The following is a 21,730-nucleotide window of genomic DNA, read 5'->3' on the forward strand; positions in this document are numbered from 1 at the left end:
CCAAGCCCCTGAATAATGTTGATGACTTTCTTGGCGGTCCGAATTAATCCTGGTACCAATTTTACATGCAGTCGTTGAAAGCGCATAGTTGTACATAATTTTACCCTCTTTCTTATTTATGAGAACTTTCAAGCGTTTGTTATATTTCCGTCTAGGAACACTGACAATGAGTTAAATTTTATCTCTAAAGTACAGTTTAAGAAATATCATCGTATCTTCTGCATCGGCTGCATTTAAAAATGATCATATTTTCGTCAGGATTTTATTCTCGTATCTAACCGCGAAGGTGTTTATATTCGAACGTTTAATGTTCGTGGCCAAATTTTTTTAAGTCTTTAAATTTAAAGTGTCATATAAATTTTAAATGTATTTAATTTGTAAGTTGTGTGCTCTGTACGCTGTTTCGTGGAATTAATTGCAATTGATCCTGCTGTTTCTTCAGATAATTATATTTTTCCATTATGATGCAAATGTTCAGTTAAGCATCGGTCTGTTTTTTTTCTTTATGGTGTTGATATTTCGAAGCCTAATAAATTTATAAACGAATTTTGCGTGTAAGAACCCTGCATTCTTATTCCGATCGGAAAGAGAACACCGTGAGATTCTTATTTGGCTATTATATGGGATTGGAATCGCTTTTGCTGTGGCATAGAATTCATAACTTGCTTATAAATCGCATTTAACCTCACAAATTTTCGATTTAAAATCTCGCTAAGAGCAGGGTAGCGCCAACAATAGGCTTCTTTCTGCCCTTCCTTCCTTGTACGGTGCATATGACGCTGGTTATCCATTGCCTTTACCATATATAATGCTGCACATAAAAATACCTATATTTGATGCGAAAAAGTTGACTGTTTTGCCAAGCGTGGGAAATTATATGTAGTCGGAATGTTCAGAAACCCTATACTCTAAATCCATCCCTCTCTATGGCATAAATTATATTTTCTCTTTTATCTCTTCACTCATGCCCAATTCTCTTTCGTTACTTAATTCCTAAATTCATGGAAAAATCCATTTCAAAAGAATTAATCAGAGGCGACTTCCCTCTTGACGCGATGATAAAAAACTGAAATTGGATTTTTCAATTAAAAACTCTGTAACAATTTTTTTACTTTTCCTCTTTATAACTTCATCATTGATTTTTTTCGTTGTCATAAAATTGGATCGTACGTTCAGCTCGAGTTAGATTTTTCATGTGAATTAAAGGTAAAAAACATATTCTCCAATCAATAACTCTCACATATATGGTTAGTCGTTCCTAGATTATGGACACGTTAAAATGGCCTCAGAAAGGGCACTAAAATATATTTATTGTAATAAATTGCATGAAATAATTTTATTTTCCTAGCATTTGCACTACAATTACGATACCTCATGATTTATAACGTGGTACATTGAAAAAATGGGGTACTCTGATGGTGAATAATTCAATCCTTATGTATTCAAGTTAACCTTTTTTCTGGCGATTTGAGGTGACTGTAGCATCATTTTTACGTAACTTACTTTGTTTGGCATCAATAATAATATTCATTTGCAAATTACTCACAAAGTGGAGCAGTAGCGTGCCAATTTTTTATTTTTATCACGATTCATTCATACGATGGATAACGATGTATCAGTTTTTCAACTATGCATATACAATAATCATCATTTTTCCTATGCTTATCTTTCCACCGAAGAGGTACCTATTTGAAGTCTTCAGGAGGGATTATGCCGCACCTTTCGTTCCTGAATTTTGATTTTTATTTATTTTATTAAACCAACTTATTGAAGTAAAAATTATTGAAAATGTGCAAATGACCCGATGCTGTCGGTGGCCCTCTCCGAATACCAAGGACCACCACCACCCTTGGTTGGAATTAAAGAGTTAGTGTAGAATATAAAGTGAATTTTCTTTTCCTATTTCGTGTTTCCACAAAGTAAAGCCGCTAACGCTAAAAAATTAAAGCTTGTCGGTTAGCGTAAGATGATGACGTTTCAATGAAGTAAGTAACGGGTTATATATTTTTTTAATTCATTCCCCGCATATCCGATTGTATGCAAATCGTTCCATATCAGAATGATCCTACATAGTGACGTAAAAAATGGGCCCCGTGTTTTATCTCATGGTTATTTTTACCTTGGTTTACAGAAAGCTATTAATGGCATTCATTGAAGACTCCATATTCATACAGACGCTTACATTCGAATGCCCACCAGGTTTTGTGTGCAACCAACTTTTGAACTTCAACAAATGAACGCATAACCGTGGCAGTATTTTTTACATCATTGAGTATGCCTGAGTACTACAGGTGAAATTTGAATTACCTAGTTAATAGGGCACAAAGTACAAGTCACAAATTTGAACAATTGGTAAATTATATTTAAACGATCAGAGCGTGCTCTGTCAGCAGGCTAATAAATTTCATAAGGTAATAGATTTGTTTCAGAGATTTATTTTAAGTTTAAGGCTTGGGAGCAACAAAGCTCGGGTATCATATCTAAATACATAATATTGCAATCCTTAGATGTAATACTGCAGCCCTCCATTTCATCCTATCCCAAGCTAGTTCTTTTACCTCCGTGCAGCTCTTCCTCCCCGTATTCTTCTTCATCTAGACACTTTTTCTTGGTCTTCATCTTCCACCTGATGATAGCATGATATGCAGAAACCCGGGTCGTACTATTTAAAATAAAGTGTGGAATAGAACAAAGCATTTTTATTTTATTTTATACTATTTCCTGGTTTCCAGTCGTATGCTCTTCGAGCATCTCTTTGCCATGAACGCCGCCATAGCTTGGTAGTATATTATCATACATGATGCTTGATGTCATATCTATTATATTTTCAATTACGGCTTCCTTGGAAATGCTTCACTTATGATATATGGAATGAATACGAGTACCTGTGCGTGTTTTAATGCCTGGGGTATTATTGACAAATGGTTAATCAGTGGGCAAACAGAGGTATCACTCTATGGTAAGATCTCTCTCTATCTCTCGTCATCCATTGGCTAAAGTTCTCGACGACGGTATTTGGTGAAGTCACCACCACGCACGGGTAACCGCGTTTCATTCAGCAACACCGCAAAGGGGTGCGAAATATCCGGCGTGCCGCGGCTTCTTATTCAGAGAAATATTGACTCGAAGCTGCTTGCGGGATTGCCGGCGAAACTGTCGTCGGGAGATATAATACAACGCGATGGAAACCCGGAAACCATTAAACTATCTGTTTCTCATCGCGGAAGGCTCAGCAATATCGGATATTGTTATGTGCAGATAGTATGTAAGGTTAGATTAGGTAGCATAGAAAGGTTCAATTTTTCAGTAACAAAATACGATAACAATCATTAAAAATCTTCTTATCTCATTAATATATCCCAAGTTGACCCAGTTGAGAAAATTTGACCAAGAAAACACGTATTAAAGCCGTAGATTCACCTAATTAAAGTTCAATTGAAACCCATTAAAAATTAAAATTTTGATGATATTTACACCACAAGCAACCTTGATAGTGAAAGGAATATGTGCAGTTTTCTTGAAGAGTCGATAAAAGATAGAAATGGCAATAATACCTTACACAAAAAAAATCAGGAAAGACCAGAAGCCTTTCAAAGAGCGTTTCCGCGTACTGAAATATTATAGGAATCTAATTTCTACGGCTCGATACTGATGTCGCTTTTTCGTACCGCTCGGGATATTTTGAATTGAATTTAGTCGTGAGCTATTTATATGGCAGTGGAAATTTTCCACCATTTTTAAGTCTTCTTTTTCGTAGGGCTCCAACTTCATTTTTGGTTGATCCTCACTTTTTTACAGAAGCCTTCTAGCTGTAGAAATGATCGAGCGAATGGGCTCTTCCACGAATTCCAATGGCTTAATAATTCTTAGCTCTGAACATAAAATTCTATCCTTCGTGAGCCTCAAATATGTTTACATGTAGCGTTTCTGCGCAGTTCTAAGTGCTATGAATAGTTTTACTTTTAAGGCTGCGATGAAATAGCGTTCCAATTTTCATCTAGCTTTAACCGTTGGTGATATAGGACATATTTAGGTTCTATTTGTAGAACTTACGCTTCAAATCGCCTTGCTTTTCTCGTAATAGAGCCGTACAATCAAGTGGAACCAAGTATTTTACAAACGATAGCAAAGATTTTCAAAGCCTTACGGAAAGATTTTTTACGCTCTTTACAACCACATATCATATTTAATTATATAAATCACAAAAATACGGTTTTCCAAGCTATGATTTCATCCCTATATTGAGATATACATGACTTGTAAAATTTAATTTCTTTCTCTATATTCATCCCTATTACGAGAATGTTGGAAGCCACATAACTCGCGTGTTACTCAGATGGGCAATGTTTTCCTCGCATCTCACAGCCCTCTGTAGAAAATTAACCCACCTAAAATGACATTTTCAATCCATCGCTCATGTAAAATGATCGTAATGGCACCTCATACAGCCTCGTAAGCCGAGAGAATGATTTAATGAGAATTGACTTCGCAATGTATTCGTTGTATTTTATTATTCTATTTTAATTTCATTCGCCGAAATTTCGACGCGTTGCGCGCAACTCAGTTCCATGCTCATACCGTGGCAGAATCCAACTTGATGAATTTTCATGTCGTTGATGCGTTTTTATTTCACCAAAAGTTTTTGCATCAATATCATACTTTTCGAACTTGAAGTTGTATTATACTTTTATTATAATTTTGAGGAAAATTTAATTATTCATCATTTGGAGTCCGTTAACTATGTTTGATAGATGAAAAGAAAGTTATTTAAGGAGACAACTAATATGCCAGACTATATTTCGTTCTTTATCAACTAAAATATTAGCTTATCTAAAGTAAAAACTTTGGTAAAACTCCCAGCGTTGCCTGAACAACAATTAAACTCCATGTCGCTCATTCCTCATTAAAAATTTCATTATCTTTATTGTCTGACCTTGCAGTTCTTTGTGATATTGGAGATGATTTTTCTTATCGCGGCTTCTATCTGCACTTCACTAACGTACTTCACTTATATACTATCCATAGTGCGCTTACAAAATTCGCCTCGCACGCCTATTTAGAAGTAATTTTCCTCTACAGCAATCTCCTACTCTGTTAGCCATAACATCCAAGGCGTCGACGCGGTAAAAAATATAAATTTGTTATCCCCAGCCGCGTTAGGGGAGATCTGATAGGATCGGCGGAAGGTGAGTGCGTAGGCCGTAGCGAAGGACCTTGGATGATCCACGTGGGCGATTCATTTTACTCTGTGGCAACGCAAAATCGAATTGAAAGCCACCCGCGAGGCATACGTGCTCCTGAAAACATCTGACATGATTATTCACGCTGGTACATTATTCTATTTCCAAGTAGATCCACGTCTCGTCCTCGAAAAATAGCTGGAAAACCTCTGACGTGTGAACCTGAGCCAAATCTTGCTATATCTCTGAAATGAAGTTCTGCCACATTTGAAGGTGAAAGGGATTAGATACGGATTCCCTGAGTTGGGATCAAGTTACATATGAGACAAAAGTTCAGAATTAGGGTAATTAATTGAATGGTCTTATGGAATAAAGTTAATGCTAATGGAAAGATAATATCGTCTTACAATGGAGAGGATCTTAATGATGTCGACGAATGCTCAAGGCGTGGGAAATTGAATGCTGGCAACTAAAAGGGTTTGAAAAATCTCAAGGTCCACGGATTTTGGCTCTTAAAAATATAATATCTTGAACGTAGGAAACTTCTAATGAAAGCTCCCCTCATCATTTTCCGGAAGCCAAATTCCGGATACTCCCACGTATAAAGTATCAACAAGGAAAATTTGAACGCCGAAGAAATACTCCATGAAATAAAGCGTGATTACTATCTGCGAGGAAGTTGAAAACAGCCATAATCCGCGAAATTTGACTCTTGAAATGAAAAAAAATGTTTTAATTATTAATTAAAGGGGAGAGCACATTGCATGATGTTGTCAAAGTCACAAGGGATTTCAGGTACGCCTGAGTTAAAAATATCAAGAAGGAGAAAATGATGGTCGAATACATACACCTAATGAATTATCGGACGGCCGATACTCCTGATAGGGAAACTCTAGAGCCAAATAGATGTGCTCAGTGCATTGTGGCGTCTTAACGCTAAAATACTTGCAAGTGTAGTATTTGAGGGAAAATTTTGCAATTCTCTGTGGGGAATTATTTCAGTAACAGCAGAGAAACGAATAAGATCGTGCTTTGACTAAGAATGATTGATATTGTGGGTTTTTTTCCAAAAGTTCTTTTAAATGTTTAACCCGTTTCGTACATGCTACTTATTATACATACTCTGTTATCACCAAAGAATAGTGCGGTTTTGAACATGGCTTAACTGAGCACAGAATTACTTAGAGTTTACATTTGTTATTTTTTTAATTTGTCGTCTCAAACAGTTTTTTAAGCAATAAATAAATTTCTCTATGTGCGGCCGTCGTTGCTCGTCAAGATAGAAATCCGGTTACTCCGCTATTACCTATTAAGACATTGGGCTACTCCTAACGGAAGGATTTGTAACGTTAGACGTTTGTTTAGTTCCAAATCCTCTTTATTTTCTTTAATATACAGTTTCTTTTTGCTTCACTACTGCGAGCAACTTTCCCTTTTTTCTCTCCTCTCCTCCCATCATAAGTTCCCTAGCAACATCATCATCAGTCATTAAATATCAAACTTTACAGCGCCAAGGGGACCATGGCTTAACATCCCATCCAACGGACAGATTGCTGCACTTGAGGTGCCTTACCTCCTCAAGGCACTCAACCAGGGATCGGGTAGCCTTTGAAAACTTTTTGCCACCCTATCCCAACTACCTTCGTATGAATTACTGAAACCGCACCTTTCTTTCGTGATAACCCTGTATTTACCCTATTATTTTATTTTTCCTCAAATCCCTTATCGTTTTCCAGGCTTCTGAGTTTCTACTAACTCTTCTGTATTATTCCACATATTGGCATCGTCTGTTCTATTGTTAATTTTTCTTACGTGTGATCCCCCCTTAATTTGTCTATTTATAGTGTTCATGGTGAAATAAAAACACAGTACTATTCCACAACCTTAAGGTTCACCATGAATATTTCATCGTTCCACCAAGTAACGCCCAAATCTGTTGATTTTATTCTATTTATAGTGTCTTTTCTATCTCTTACTCTCATTATCTTTCTTTTGCAGGTCTTTCAAATACAGTTCTTTCTTTTTTTTTTTTTGTCCAATATACTCGTCTCACCAAATGGTTTGCTTTCTCTTTCGTACAGACCTAATACTTCCTCTGATGCTCATTTATTTCTTTTCTTGATGTTCCAATATTGCTCTTTTCTACTCCCATCCCCAATCATCAGTTTTTGATCTAATCGTTTTTGAGGGTAAGAAATTGTACCTACTGTCATTTTCCAGGCTACTATATTGAATTTTTACATAATAAACTCCTTCGCGTGCGGCCTTCTTTCGCGTTTTGGCCTGTTTTACGTATACATGGGACTGGTTATGGGACGCCTTAGCTGATCCGAGTTGATATTTGCTGCCACATGTCGCACCTCTTTTAATTCTTACATCATGGACATGAAATTTGTCTCAGTATCGATTATAGACTTTCTGTTCCTTGCTTCTTCGTGCCACGTGTATTTATGGATGTTCTAATGAGCAAACTATCTATTCATTGTTTGCAACTTCTAATCCGTGTATGTAATCCCTATTCGTAATATTTGTTAGCTTTTCGCCGTTTCCGTTAACTTTTTGTCTCCATATGGACCAACGATTGGGTTATTTTTCTGTTTACCCACTATACTTTTCTTGTCTCCTGCTAATATTATCTTGTGCCTCTTTTAGAATATTCTAAAATTTCTCATAGACATTTATCGCACCTTTTTTTTGTAGGTTAGTTCCCTCATTTGGTACATGTACTCCTATTATGGTATGGTTATTAAGTAGCCTTTTTTCTTTATGGTCGCCGTTTTAATGTGTTTGTTTTACTTCTTTCCGTGATATTATTTTATTTTTATTTTCTCTTTCACGATTTAGGATACACCATCTGCAGCTGATTCACTCTTATGAACTCCACTGTAACGGTATAAGAAATCTTCAAAGTTTTCAGTTCCATTTCATTTATTTTTCTGATAAGATTGCAATGTCTGTGTTTATACTTGTCATGACGTTGATTAGCTCCTGCTGTGTTTTACCTTATTCCCTTTACATTCCTAATTCCGATATTCATAGTCCATTTCTGATTGCCTTTTAACAATATCTAATTTTCCATTTGGCTTTGTTCCTAGGCTGAGTTTTTTTTAAGCGTGTGATTGTTTTAAATAAGTAGAGTTCTGGTCCACTGTATACCTCCATTTTCGGAGGAACATTTCTCCCTTCCTCGTTTTCCCTGATCCTGCTTCCCTCTGGGGTTGGTTACTCCATCTTTTTTTCTCTGAATTGTTTGGTTACCAGGGTTCACCAAGTGGAGGTGTGGGTAGGAATTAGACCTCAGAGACTTAAGTTTTGTTAGCATGTTAGCAGGTTACAGTGTCATATATTACGCATGAGGTCCCTTGAACCCCATCTACAATCAGTATTATTGATGTATAAATGGGGATTGAGCTTCTACGGCCTCGAAAGATTAAAGAAGAAAAGGAATTTCTCAATTGGCCGTATAATTCTCCCTGCTCGTCCACCTTGCAAGTCGAAAATATTTTACTGCGTTGGTGTGCGGGAAGGGGGAGAAATTCCCCGCAGGGACCAAACACCAGCCTCTCAACCGGAAAGCCCAAAAAAACCGGTTTTCCTCGTCCCCTTGCCGAACCCCCCCCGTGAAGCCCCCGAACCCCCCCCGTGCCGAACCCCCGCTCTTTTGGAGCAAACCTTTTTTCTCCCGGAACATTGAAGCCATCCACAGGTGAGTGATTGCTTATTGAGTGCAAGTGTTTCTACGGATCACTGGCTGTCTTTAACAGGCCCATCTTGTGAAGATTCCCGGTTTTCTGTGGAGCAAGAATCCTTAGCGGAGGTCCCTACAGCCCCCACAAAGGATCTTGTTGTGTATATTTGTGTGAGTGATTGTGTGTGTGTGTTTTTTGGGCTTTTCGGTCGAGAGGCTGGTGTTTGGTCCCTGCGGGGAATTTCTCCCCCTTCCCGCACACCAACGCAGTAAAATTTTTTCGACTTGCAAGGTGGACGAGCAGGGAGAATTATACGGCCAATTGAGAAATTCCTTTTCTTCTTTAAGTATTATTGATGATATGACTCCAATTTGGAATTCAAATCGATTGCAGTATCTGTATCATTTTCAATTTCGACGAGGAATATTTGGCGGGATTAATTTACATGGGTTAATTTTTAGGATTTTATCTTTTTGTTTAACCCATGATATTACTCAACTTAAGTACCGCGCCGCATCAATAAGCATTCCGTATTCATATGTCTATAAACGAGCTATAACAAATTATTTAAAAATGACCGAAGTTATCTGGAAGCCGCATTATAATCTATGGAATTATTAAGTTAACTGTGGCGAAATAAATATCAGTTTAAACCTTAAGCATTAGTTTTCCACTTTGAGCCCTAGAAGTTAATTTTTTTGTATTGTACTTATTGCTTCGTAGAATTGGGAATGAGTTGGATTAGGTGGATTGTCAAATGAATTCAAATATGAAATGTTTTAATGGTCTGCCAAATTGTTGATCTTAGAGAATAAATCGATCCATGAGCCGAGCATTGAAATATCGCTCTAGTTAGGTGCATGGAATACATTGGGAATAGGTTTTTAACTGCTATTTTAGTTCAAATGAAACACACAATATGTAATTGATGTGATTCATAAAGAGAGCATTGGATTTTGTCATTTTCATGTCAAAAACTGCGCATATGTATTTGAAAGTAAAAAAGAAATATCGCTGTGTAAATTTTGAGGGAAGCACGTTATTATAGATGCCTCCGTTTTTTCCAGCATGCTTGGTAAGCTTTATCTGAGGAATTAGAATTTTGCGTGGTATTTTGATGAAGATTATTAAAAAATAAGTAGGTCCTGATCATATTCAACGTACGGAATCGTTTATATTTCTGCATTTATATTGATACCTTTTATTATTGTAAACTCTATCTTAGTCAAACCTTTGTAAAGTCACCACGATCATTTTCTTTCATTGGCTATTTATGTTAACCTATTAAGTAAATTTATTTTTTTGTACATTCGAGTGCACAACCTGTATTTTAATGCATTTGCGCTGTATTTTAAATTTCAGTCTGCTTGTTTTTACCTTCTATTTTATATGAAAGTCCATAGCGATAGCGATTCCTTAATGAAGTTACTATTCTTATCAAACATTTTGCAACTATAAGTTCTATTCTGAGGGCAACATAAAGGATATTTGAGAATGAAACAAGATATTGGTAAATAATGCAACAAAAACATAAATACCATCTACTGATAGTTTATTCTCTTTTAATGGGTCTGCAAGACATGCATTTTATTAGAATTGTAAAGATTTAAATGGTCTGTTATTTTTTAAATAATTATGATTTTAATCCAGCTATATGTATTAAAATGAAGGTTACTTAAAGCATTTGCTTTGAGTAACCTTCCATTTATTCTAAGGTAATGTAACTATGTGTAAATGAAATTAATATTTGTTTGTGAGTTGTATTGATTCTTTTTATGAATTTGCGGTGTACTCTCAAATATTCTTTATGAAGCCTTGAGGATGGAACTTTGACTCGAAAAATTGGCTGGGAATTGTAAATTCATCAAAGGACCTACTCTCACTACCCGGAATAATATATGTTTACATTTCCTCCGATTTAGAGTGTGTGAGATTACCGCATCGCGATGCTTGTCATGTCTTTGAAGGCCTTAAAATGGATGCAAGGGACGCCCTTGGGCCATCCCTTCAAATGGCACCAATTTGAAAGAGAAAACATGGTTCTGCGTTCGATCAACGTATCGTCGATAAAAGTGATACCAAGTCCTCTCAGGTTAAATAAAAGAATAGCAATCAAATCGACTCGGATCAAAGGGAGTAGCTGGAGACCATTAAACGAAACACACCAAAAATCAACCTACGAAAGGCCATTAATTTCTTCAATTTGGAGTTGTAAATATGGGCTATTCTTTATGTAAATGTACTTTTAAATTACAGCATAACAGCATATTTCAACTGATGTTGAGGTAACTACAAATCTAGCAATTTAAATAATCCAAAATGTTCGCAAAATTTTCTGTAGAATTTGACTGTGAGACTTACAAATATTTTTACGTAAAGAATTGACTAATTATATTATCCTGTGAAAATTTATTGCAGTATTTTCAGCCTTTATGCGCGACGAAATAATAAACAGTCGAGATTTATTAGCTAGTAAAATTGAATGCTTCTATTTTTATTTACTAATGCGTTCTAAAGGTTGTACATTTTCTTTTATGTTACAAATTTTTCTCTAGATAAGAAAATTTGGGTTCCGTGGTATTAGATCCAATTCAGTGTTCAAAACTTCATCGGTCGTCATGAAAATTCATGTCACTAAACCCTATATGCATGTAACCGTGTATACTATCCGAGGCTTTTGAATATTTTGCTGGCTTGTATAACTTTGCTCTATTTTACTTATCAATATGCACGCTATCGCTCTCGAGCTATAAGTTTTCAACGCCTTATGAATTTTAATGTTATTCCGATGAAACTTCCTGCTATAAAAGGGAATATTTATATCTTGGTTTTAGTGAGAACAGGAAAAGTCCAAGGAAAAGGGTCTATGAACATAGAAAATAATTAGCCATCATGAATTACTGTTATGATTAGTTGCGGCCATACGTGTGAATGGTTGTCTTGATTCCATACAGGATTTTATATGTTTAAAATATTGAAATTTACTAAATGATTTCATATTTTTCAATTGTTTATTCGTATAAACTGGAATCATAATAATAATAATTAATTGAGTGCCGTAATGAGTTATGTTTATTTTATCTGAATTTTGTTTTGAAATAAGAAGAATTCCATTTCATATTTCCGTGATTAAAAAAATACCAAATGAATGTGGTTCGAGTTGAATGCTTGGATTGATACCAGAGTGTAAGAGTATGTAATGCAATGAGGTTGATTTAAGCTCTCGAAAAACAGAAATTTATCTGTGTATTTTTTGTCTCCTAATCTTTTCCTGCATGGTCCTTTACTTTTTAAAAGTACCTTATTTCTTGCAGTTTTCTGAGGGCCACGTGTCGAATGAAAAGGACTCTTGCATTTCATTGTACTTTTGAAATATTTTGAGGTAAATTGCAATTTAGGATAAAATGGAGCCACATTTCAAAATACTCGGAGAAAATGGAAATAAAATATCTCGTTCCCCAATATTTTAAGTATCCTTTCTTCATCATATACCAAAGCTGCTAATAATTTAGATAATCTGTTTTAGTGTGCATTGAGCAGCATTTTGAAGATGCTAAGAGAGAAATTCCTAGGTACTCTTATTTACAGGGCAGAAAAATTTACGCACCGTGATGTTCTCAATGTCAGTTGTAGAGAAAGATAGGAAGTAATTTTCCAACTTGTGTTGAATGTGATGGTAGCTTGATGAGTTCACAAAAAAGGAGTACTGGATTGCCTTCTTTACTCAATGAATGAATCCTTGGAGAAGTTTCTTTGTGTTTGAAGTGTTGAAATTCTCTTGAATAGAAGTTTACCAGAGGAAGAAACTACCTACTTTACTCTTTGTATAAAGTTTGTACGATCTTGGGTTTTGTGTGTTATGAGCTACTCATTATCTCTAACTTTCACGAGAATCCTATCTTGCTTAAAATGACTTGTCCGCAAGTTTGTGATTTCATTAATGACGATGTGAGACTATTGAAACTCTCAAGCTTTCTTTGTAACGGCATTGGTTATCATTTTAAATGTAACTTTATTTAATGAAACTGCTGAAAATATTTTATCTCTATAATACAATGATTTATTTGCTGTTATAACCACAAGTTGAAAAAGAGTGCCTATTTTTATTTGCGACCCGCGGCAGATGTCTTTTTCTTTTAAAGTTTCTTCAACTTATAGTCGGTATGCACCCATCCTTTTCCTCCCATATCGAGAAATTTCTTTCCAATTTTACCTTGCTTCATTTAACTCGCTCTCTTTTTTTTGTCCTTCCGGGCAAAATCTTGCAACTCAAATTTCAACCACTTTCTGGTTAGCTAGAGCGCTGAAATTTTCAGGATAGCTCAGAACTGGAGGGCAATGAAATATTCCCACACTATTACTATGATCGGAACAGTGTATTGACTAATTTTCAGAAATAAAAATTGAATATGGATATTAGTTCCAGAAATGGCCACCACTATCCAATGACACTGCAATCATTACAGTTGTGATGAAGAACGCAGGCACATCAACGTCAAAGCAGTTGTTGCAGTGGGGTACTTCTGAGCGGGGTAGCCGGGATCGAGGCTCTTGTGTAGCTGTTTTCACCATATGTTTGTTACTTATATTTAACAGAAGCCCGCAAGTTACAATTCCTTTCATTATTAGCCCTGCAAATTGTATATTTGCTGCGTGGAATTTTCGCCTTCGCATATTACTTCCGCCCTCTCAATGTTTCATTAACTCTCTAAGTGGACGCTTTATTCTCTCCCCAATATTCCACTTTACGCTACTTCGAAGCTCCGATCGCGCTCCTTCCCCATTTTATACCATTTTTCTGAACTGATAGCGGCTGGGTGGAAAATAGCAAGTAGCCATTCAGAAGCGCTGCCCCTTCCACCTTTCCCTTCCCCTCCATCCCCTTCCCTTTTCCGCTCCGCTCCCCTCCATCTGGCCGACCGGCGTTGCCAGCCTTGAGAATAGCGGTACTTTCGGGGGCGGCGGAAGATTCTCGGACGAACGCTGAGCGATTCGATTTGGCAACACTGCTAGCTGGAGAGCGATCTGCACTGCGCGGAGTTCGGAGAGAGACTGAGGGCTCCTACACACTTTCTCCTGTCGCTCTTCTGTGATTGGCTAGAAGAGTGGGGAGCACACTCAAGGTCAGCCGCCATCATTTCAGAAAAATGGTATAGTAACTCTTTGATCACTGTCCGACGGACTCTTCGTTGATTCCCCCCTAATGCTACATTTATATGTTGGTGTAAGTGATAAGAAAAAAATGTTGCTATAATTACAGCATGAAAAAACTTTTATAAAACGACGTGTTTATCCTGAGCTAAAAAAGGAAAATAATACTACAACATAAAAATACATTTTTTTAACATGATTTTATTTTAAAAAAGGAGAAAATAACGGCCGTTAGTTTATTGAAAATTTCAAATATTATTTATGAGAAAAACATTTTGAAGAACATTTCTGTTATCCAAAACAAAAACGTGGTGTGCATGCAAAAGTCATAAAATTGATACTTGCTGGTCAATAGAAATCATCCTTGTCTTTGAGCGAAAGGGAATGTAATCCTTCGTGGGCACTATCCTTGTTTTTCTTATTTTATATCTGAAATGTTCATCTAAAACTTATTATAACTTACTTATCAAGCATAATTGAAATTTTTAATAATTTAAGGGGCCTTATGCCGCTATTTTCTTCATTTTAATAAAATTTATTTCTTAAAAAAATATGATATTTTTATATTGTAATATGACGATATTAAAGTTTCTTCTCCATTTGATCGTTATCAAATGTAGAAATAGTTTGCATTGAAATTTCGCTTGCAATTCAGAAACCGTTTTTTTCAACTTTTTGTTCAAGCCTTGACTTTAATTTTTTTGAATTCTGATCCTAACTTGTCAGAAACATTAAAGTTTGGGAGATGGTAATAGTTAAATAATAAAACGCACTTCAGACGGCAATACTTGCTGCCATCATTTTTGGACTATTTCTATGTATGTACAACTTCCGTAGTTCAACGTCGGTATCAGAGTAGATGGTTTTTGGATTTTCTGCCGTATATTCGAATAACTTCGCTCGTCTGCTATTTCGCTTCCATTCTAGATCTTGAAATTAAGCCTTACTAATTCCCATTTCACATGACGGCTTCCTTGCAACAGAAGCGAAATTTGTGATCAAACGAAGAGTCGTTACGCGGGACTAACTCCAAAATCATCTCCCCTCACGTGGTGATCACTTCTCAAGTGTTTGATTGAAGTGAAACTTCAAAGAGTTGTATCGTTGTCAGCAGTAGAAACCACTCTGGCTGAAACCATCATTCATACATGCCCATATCTTCATTTCCCAAGGGGTGCCCTACACTTGGTTGAGATCAAACGCAATAGCATTCCCCTTTGGGAGACTTCACGGGTAAATAACCCTCTGAATGGTTGTAAAGCCCACTCATGAATACGATCCGACCGTCTTCTTTTGTGTTTTTTTCGTTTGCCTTATACGTTTGAGACTCAGATCTCATTTTACATTGATTTTACATTTTTGGATTCCGTTTTAACTCCAAATATCGACTGATGATTGAAAAAATGAATGGAAATTTCCACGAGGGCAATCTCTGAGGTAATCATGAAAATTCCGCATCCGCGAAATAGCAAGCCATGTGATAGCCGTGCGTCAGGCCATCGTTACGATTGGCGTTTTACATATGAAATTCGCTATCAGACCCATGGATTTGACGATGAGACGCGAATCGCACGGCAGTGTTGGACCCAAGTTTACTCAGCGGAGTCCTTCATCAAAGTTGCTTCCTGCTCATGATGTGCAAAGTTTGTTTTTCATTTGAATGGACCGTTCACTCCGAACAGAAATCTTTATTCATTGCAATAATTTGGTAGATGAGAGGGAAAGACGAGTCACGGCGAAAACAATCTGCCTTATTCAGCCATTATCTCGTTATTTACAATGTACAAAAACACGTAAGCCACCACTCTTTGTTCATGAGTTTGTGACGTCATTAAGGTTTATGAGCATATTCAGCAGAATCGCTCATTGAGGGAAATAATCGCTCAGTGTAAACAACGACGGAAAACGCGTGGTCTATGCGAAGAAGGGAGGAGTGGATGAAGGGATGTGACCCGCTCGGCAGAAACTCGAGACGTCATCAACTTATCCACGATTGGGTTAAATCCGTCGATTTCCCTCTAGAAAACCTCAAGAAGTAGGCGGCGAAACTAAATGAGCAAAAAATACGGATGTTTTTATTTTTCAAGCTCTATCAAAATCGTTTTTTTTTTATGGTGAACGATCTCATCCCAAGAATTTTCATGAGCAACCATCTGCGGAGTCAGTTGGTGGAACTCCTTGAAATGTTCATTATGAATATGATAATAATTTTTTATGGTTATTACTACTATAATACATTTCAGCCAACCTCGTGATCAGCAAGCTTTAAAAGAAATTGAAATAGTACTCCAAGTGCGCTAAAACCTTGGTCGGCTGTATTGGATAATGTGCAATCGTGCGAAGTGATATTAATTTTCAAAGCGAACTGTGTCCTCCATTTCATTCGAATATGTGCGAATTGCGAGGGTGGGAAAATTCGGAAAATCGATCTTCAAAAGCCTCAAATGGTAGTATCAACGTTTTGATTACTATTTCTTGACATAGAGATGATCATTTTCTATAATATGATATCGTGGTGTGTAAATCAATACATTTTCTTTCAAAAAGAGTTTTAACAAAAAATATCTGCATCCATCTCATAATAATAATAATAATAATATTATAAATTGACTTTTTCAGGTGTTGATTTCTCAAAGAATTTTAAAACTGAACATGAATCATTATATGGCATAAATTACCCGTGACTACTATTTTACGGCGCAACTATGTTTAATGATACTAACAAGTACTAAATAAATTTTTCATCGCCCGGAAAAAAATATATCAATGACAAAGGTTGGCTTTAGATCAAGATCAAGCGCTATCATTTTCCTTGAAATTAAAAAAATATTTTTTTTACTACTAATGAGCCAACGAAAGGGCAGCGGCAGTAAAGAGGAAACACTGGATGCATTTAGTCGATTCATTTCAGATAAAATAGACAATGCACGAAATAAGAACGAAACAAATCACACGCGGAAAATTACAGCCACGACACATGGGAAAGTAAGAGAAATAAGGTTGAGGAAATAAAATATGAGACGGGAGAGAGAGAGAGCACTCAAGCATTTTTGCCAACAATGAGGTGGACTCGTGGCGGATTCAGGACAAGGGTTAAGGGGGGGCTCAGTGAGGGGTAGCCTCCCAGCAATTTTGGGGTCCGAACAAAATTACCCCCCTCCTTGGGTATCCTTTCTCTGGATCTGCCACTGTATTGTAACATACCAAAAGCGTGTCAAATAGGCCCTAAGTTTGGGGCTAATTTGTATTTCAATTCGTTGAAGTAGGTAAATGTATCAGAAAATATAACCACATACTTTTGTGGCAACCCCCAAAAATTTCGATTTTATCTAGTGTGAGTTTCAAATTTAGCCCCCTTACCCGCCATAGATCCGCCGCTGAGGTTTGACCAGGAACCAAGAGGGATGTTGAGTGATGGGTGCACTAACTTCCCTTAACGGTAGACATACAGCGAAAAACCCCGAGCTCTCTTGGGCCCTCAATGATATAGAGGATCGCCTATTTGGTTCATGAGGAACCTTTCCGTAGAAGACACTGACGGCAATAGCCAACACAAAGGCTTCGAGGGACTCCCTCACTGCACCCTTAAAGGAATCCGCACTTCCCCTATGTGGTTACTCGTCTTTCTTCCGCTATCACTTCACTTCGAGTCCTCGTACAGTGCTCACGTTCCCCTAATATTTGACTTTAGAAATGATATTTAAGTAATTTATGCGTTATTTTTTCTCCTTTTTAATCTCACATAGTCTTTTACAAGCGCTAATTATTTGTACGAGCCGAATTTTTCCCGTTAAGTAGGTACACGTATATCACTTTGTAATTGCAAAGACCTAGTAATTCGCCGATACTTCCAACTCCTTTGAACTCCCTGAAGGTATATTCCCCGCCTCACACTTTTATGTCGAGTGTTGCGTATTTTCAAGGATATATTCCGTAGACTGACGGAATACTTGATCCATATTTTTAATTAGTATTAGTATTTATAAGTCTATATAAATTTATTGATTAAATTTTAATAAATTCATTAACATTTAGTAAATATTTTGCCGAATATCAGCTCAGTTAGACTTAAGAAAGAGAAATGATAAAGATATCGTATTGCCCACTAGTATTTGTAAACCTCTTACCTAATGGCAATAACGCAGAGAGAAGGAATGCCAGACACCACCTACCACGCTTATCTTAAAACTAGTGGGCAATACGATATCTTTATTTATGATTCGATATGTTATTCCACAACATCTCTCTGAAAAAAAATTGACCATAGGAAAGATGGTTAGATTTTGATTTTATGATTCCATTCGAACAAATTAGTGGATGAAGTAAAAACAAGCGCGGTAAGAATTGGCTTGCGTTCCATATCTCTTCGTTATTACCGTTAGGTGAGAGGTTTGCAAATATTCATGTGAGCATTAGTGTGGAAAGTATTTTATTGGTTCAAAATTACATTTTATTTAATTATTACATTATTACAATTATTACATTTTGCCACACTTTTTATCGATGCACTTTAGAAGCAGATCTTCTTTGAACAAATTAATTTGATGATATATTAATCTATAGGTTTTTCATACCCCTATTTCCCTTAGGGAGTGTATAATGGTTTTTTGTATGCTCAAAGCATACTGCCGTCTTAGAATTCCTGTAAAAGTAAGGTTTACTGGGTGTTTGGGTGATATCCTCCTCTGATTTGAATAGCGCTATTAAAAGTATGCTTATCCTGTATTTTTTTATTTAGGGGGTATGTAATTAGCCTTTGTATAATCTACTACTCCTGATTAATTTTTCATTTTAAATACAGGTTGCAACTGATAAACCCGGTGTGAAGGTCAATGATTATTGGGAGCCAAGTAGAAATCTTCTATTGGATCCAACACGTTTTCTTAAATCCTTGATGCAGTTCGACAAAGATAGCTTAAAAGAAAGTACCATTAAAAATTTGCAGCCATACATAGAGAATCCTCAATTTACACCGGAAAAGATATTAAATGTAAGTTTTAAGTCTTGTTACTAAAGTTTTAAGTATTCTTACTAAACTGTGTTATATGTATTGAATAAATAAAATCATTGTTGAATACCAGCAGTAATTTTCCCTCCATTGGGATCGGCATATTTGACAAACTTGGCATACATATATGCTTATTTTTGCCAAGATAATTATCATTTTATTTTGAATAACCTATGTATTTGGAATTTTCGGAAGAACCAAAGAATGTATCATCTTCCTTATTTACTTCAAAGATATTTTGTATACGAGTTGTTCAATCCCATAAGCATTGAATTACTTAAATTATCACACCCATATTTATTTTATTACATATCATGCCATGTGTCTATATTTATTTAATATGCTTTTCTAGGTTTCCAAGGCTTGCACTTCACTATGCCAATGGGTTCATGCAATCTATAAATATTATTTTGTCTTGAAAGTTGTTAAACCAAAGCAGGAGGCTCTGAGTGAAGCCAAGATAGAGTTAGCCAAAAAAGAGAAGATTCTAGATGCAGCTAGAGCTCAAATGAAAGCTGTAAGTATTAGTTTCCCTTAATTATTCTTTATCTAATACAGTATTATCCAACCGTTATTCACTCTAGCAAAGAACTTGAAGAAGTATTGGTGCAGTCCTACTTCACATGGCTAATTATTTTAATGCATTTATCATCTAGTTATCCATTGTAGGTTAACATCAAGTCACAAAGTGCTTCTTATCTGATGCATTTGTTATTACAATTTTCATTTATCTTTTCATGTAATCATTTAATATTTTATGACATTTTTTCAGTGCCAGTAGAATTACTTTTTGGTAACTAATTGTAGAATTTCTATATGTCTTATTTTCTGATCTTTTTTTTAAGTCTCTCCATCTAAATTGCTGTTCTATCAAACTTTCTTTCAAGGTAATGGATCGTCTTCATGAACTAAAGAAAGAGCTTGCTGATTGTGAAGCAAATTTATCAGAACTGCAGAGCAAAACTCAAATTTGCAGTGATAGATTGGAGAGAGCTAATCACCTGATTGAGAGCTTGGCAGATGAGCGTACTCGTTGGAGTCAGTATATCAAGGACATTGATGTGGGAATGGAAAATGTTATTGGAGATACTCTAATTGCTGGAGGTAAATCCTGAGCATTTATTCCCAAATTTAAATATGATCTGCCAGAACAAAATTCATGTGATACAATTCACACTTTATCTACAGTCTCCATGGAATTTTGTCAATCTCTATCACTCCCAGAGTAAGATTATTTTACCTCTGTGGAATTTACAAAGTAGAACCTGATAAAAACTAATATTCTAACAGAGGTTAAAGGCATCTGGAGGGGGGCACTACTGGAATATATTTAGAGACTTACTCTTTTCAGTGGGGCGACCCATAACCCCATGTAAAGTAGAGGGTCCATGAATTTCGAAAAATATGCTGCTTAAAATGACACTTAGGAGGACACATGTTCTGAGGCATGGAATTCCCTTAGTAATTGCATTTTTTAAATCAAGATTTATAAATTTTTTGACTTTTCTACCGCTGTGGTTAGGCAAGCTGAATTCTTGTAGGAATCTCCCTTTGGCATGCCAGTCAAAATTCAGCTCGATAGTTGAGCTTAAAAGGTGGAGACTAGCCAAAACCCAGCTTTACTTTTTAAACAATTTGAACTGGATTTCAACAGCAATTTCCCAACTGGATTCCGGCTTAACTTCAGGCTGTACCGGCTAAAATCCAGGTGGAATTGAGCCTGGTTATGCTGTTTTAGTTCAATGAATCCAGTTAAAATCAAGGCTGGAATCTAGCTTGTATGCTATGTATGTTGGACATAGCCCACCTTAGTGCTGCTGGTCCGAGAATTGAATTTACTTATCTCTGTCCCCATGAGAAAATTTGTGAAACACCCTCTCCATGGAATTTGTCTCAGCGCACAATTCATTACACTGAGTCATGAGAACTTTTGAATGTCTTCTCACGCTTGAAATTGTGCACACTGGTCCAAATAGCTCCCTCCATCAAAGGCCATAACATTTCCTGCTGCAGATGCTGTTATGGGATGCCTGACATCAGCCAAATCTGTAGAGGCAACATGGCTCTGTGAATAATGCAGAAGACTGTTTGGATTCCAGAAGCATAATTTTATCGCCTCTCCACCCTAGAAACAAGTCTTCCATACTCCCTTTCTCTTCATTTTCTAGGGATTTTTTTCTCATATTCTGAGCTTTACTCCTTCATAAAATAAATATGTAATAAGGATTAATGACTGTAGTATGCAGCCCATTTTTGTTCAGTAGTTCTCAGCTCTGTTGCTAGAGATATGTATGTACTCCTGAAACAAAAATAGCCAAGTATATCACAAACTTAAAACTACTTTTTGAGCAAGTAGATTTGAAGAAAATGGTGTTTTTGAGCATGGAACAATTTTTGTTAGTTTCTTTATTGATCCATCCATTTATAAATATAGTCAGTACAAAAAGTGTTTTACGAAATCTTGCAGAGGAGAAATCATTTATTGTTTCAACTCTGCATCTCCTGAATGCTTGCACATGACCCCATAAAGCTAGGCTGCTGGCTAGTCCATGTTCATTCTTTGAATCTCCCTAATATTCATAGTTTAGGTGCATTGGGACATTGGCGCATTATGCACAAATATCCTGCCTTGTGGCATTGAATATCCGGCAGCATGAACCATCTTGTCCTTCAATGCTCTAAAAACTCTGCAAAGGAAAAAG

At 36.3% G+C, this 21,730-nt stretch overlaps 1 protein-coding gene across 1 annotated transcript in view; it reads left to right on the plus strand.

Moving 5' to 3' along the window:
- LOC124161960 (dynein axonemal heavy chain 1-like) overlaps positions 1-21,730 on the plus strand; it is a 347,859-nt gene that overhangs the window by 268,697 nt on the left and 57,432 nt on the right. Inside the window, exons 20-22 of the mRNA XM_046538240.1 lie at positions 18,822-19,010; positions 19,381-19,545; positions 19,916-20,132. Coding sequence (XP_046394196.1) covers positions 18,822-19,010; positions 19,381-19,545; positions 19,916-20,132 — 571 coding nt within the window. The remainder of the gene's footprint in view (positions 1-18,821; positions 19,011-19,380; positions 19,546-19,915; positions 20,133-21,730) is intronic.

This window comes from Ischnura elegans, chromosome 7 (assembly GCF_921293095.1).
Source record: "Ischnura elegans chromosome 7, ioIscEleg1.1, whole genome shotgun sequence".
In the NCBI taxonomy this organism is placed as follows: Eukaryota; Metazoa; Arthropoda; class Insecta; order Odonata; family Coenagrionidae; genus Ischnura; species Ischnura elegans.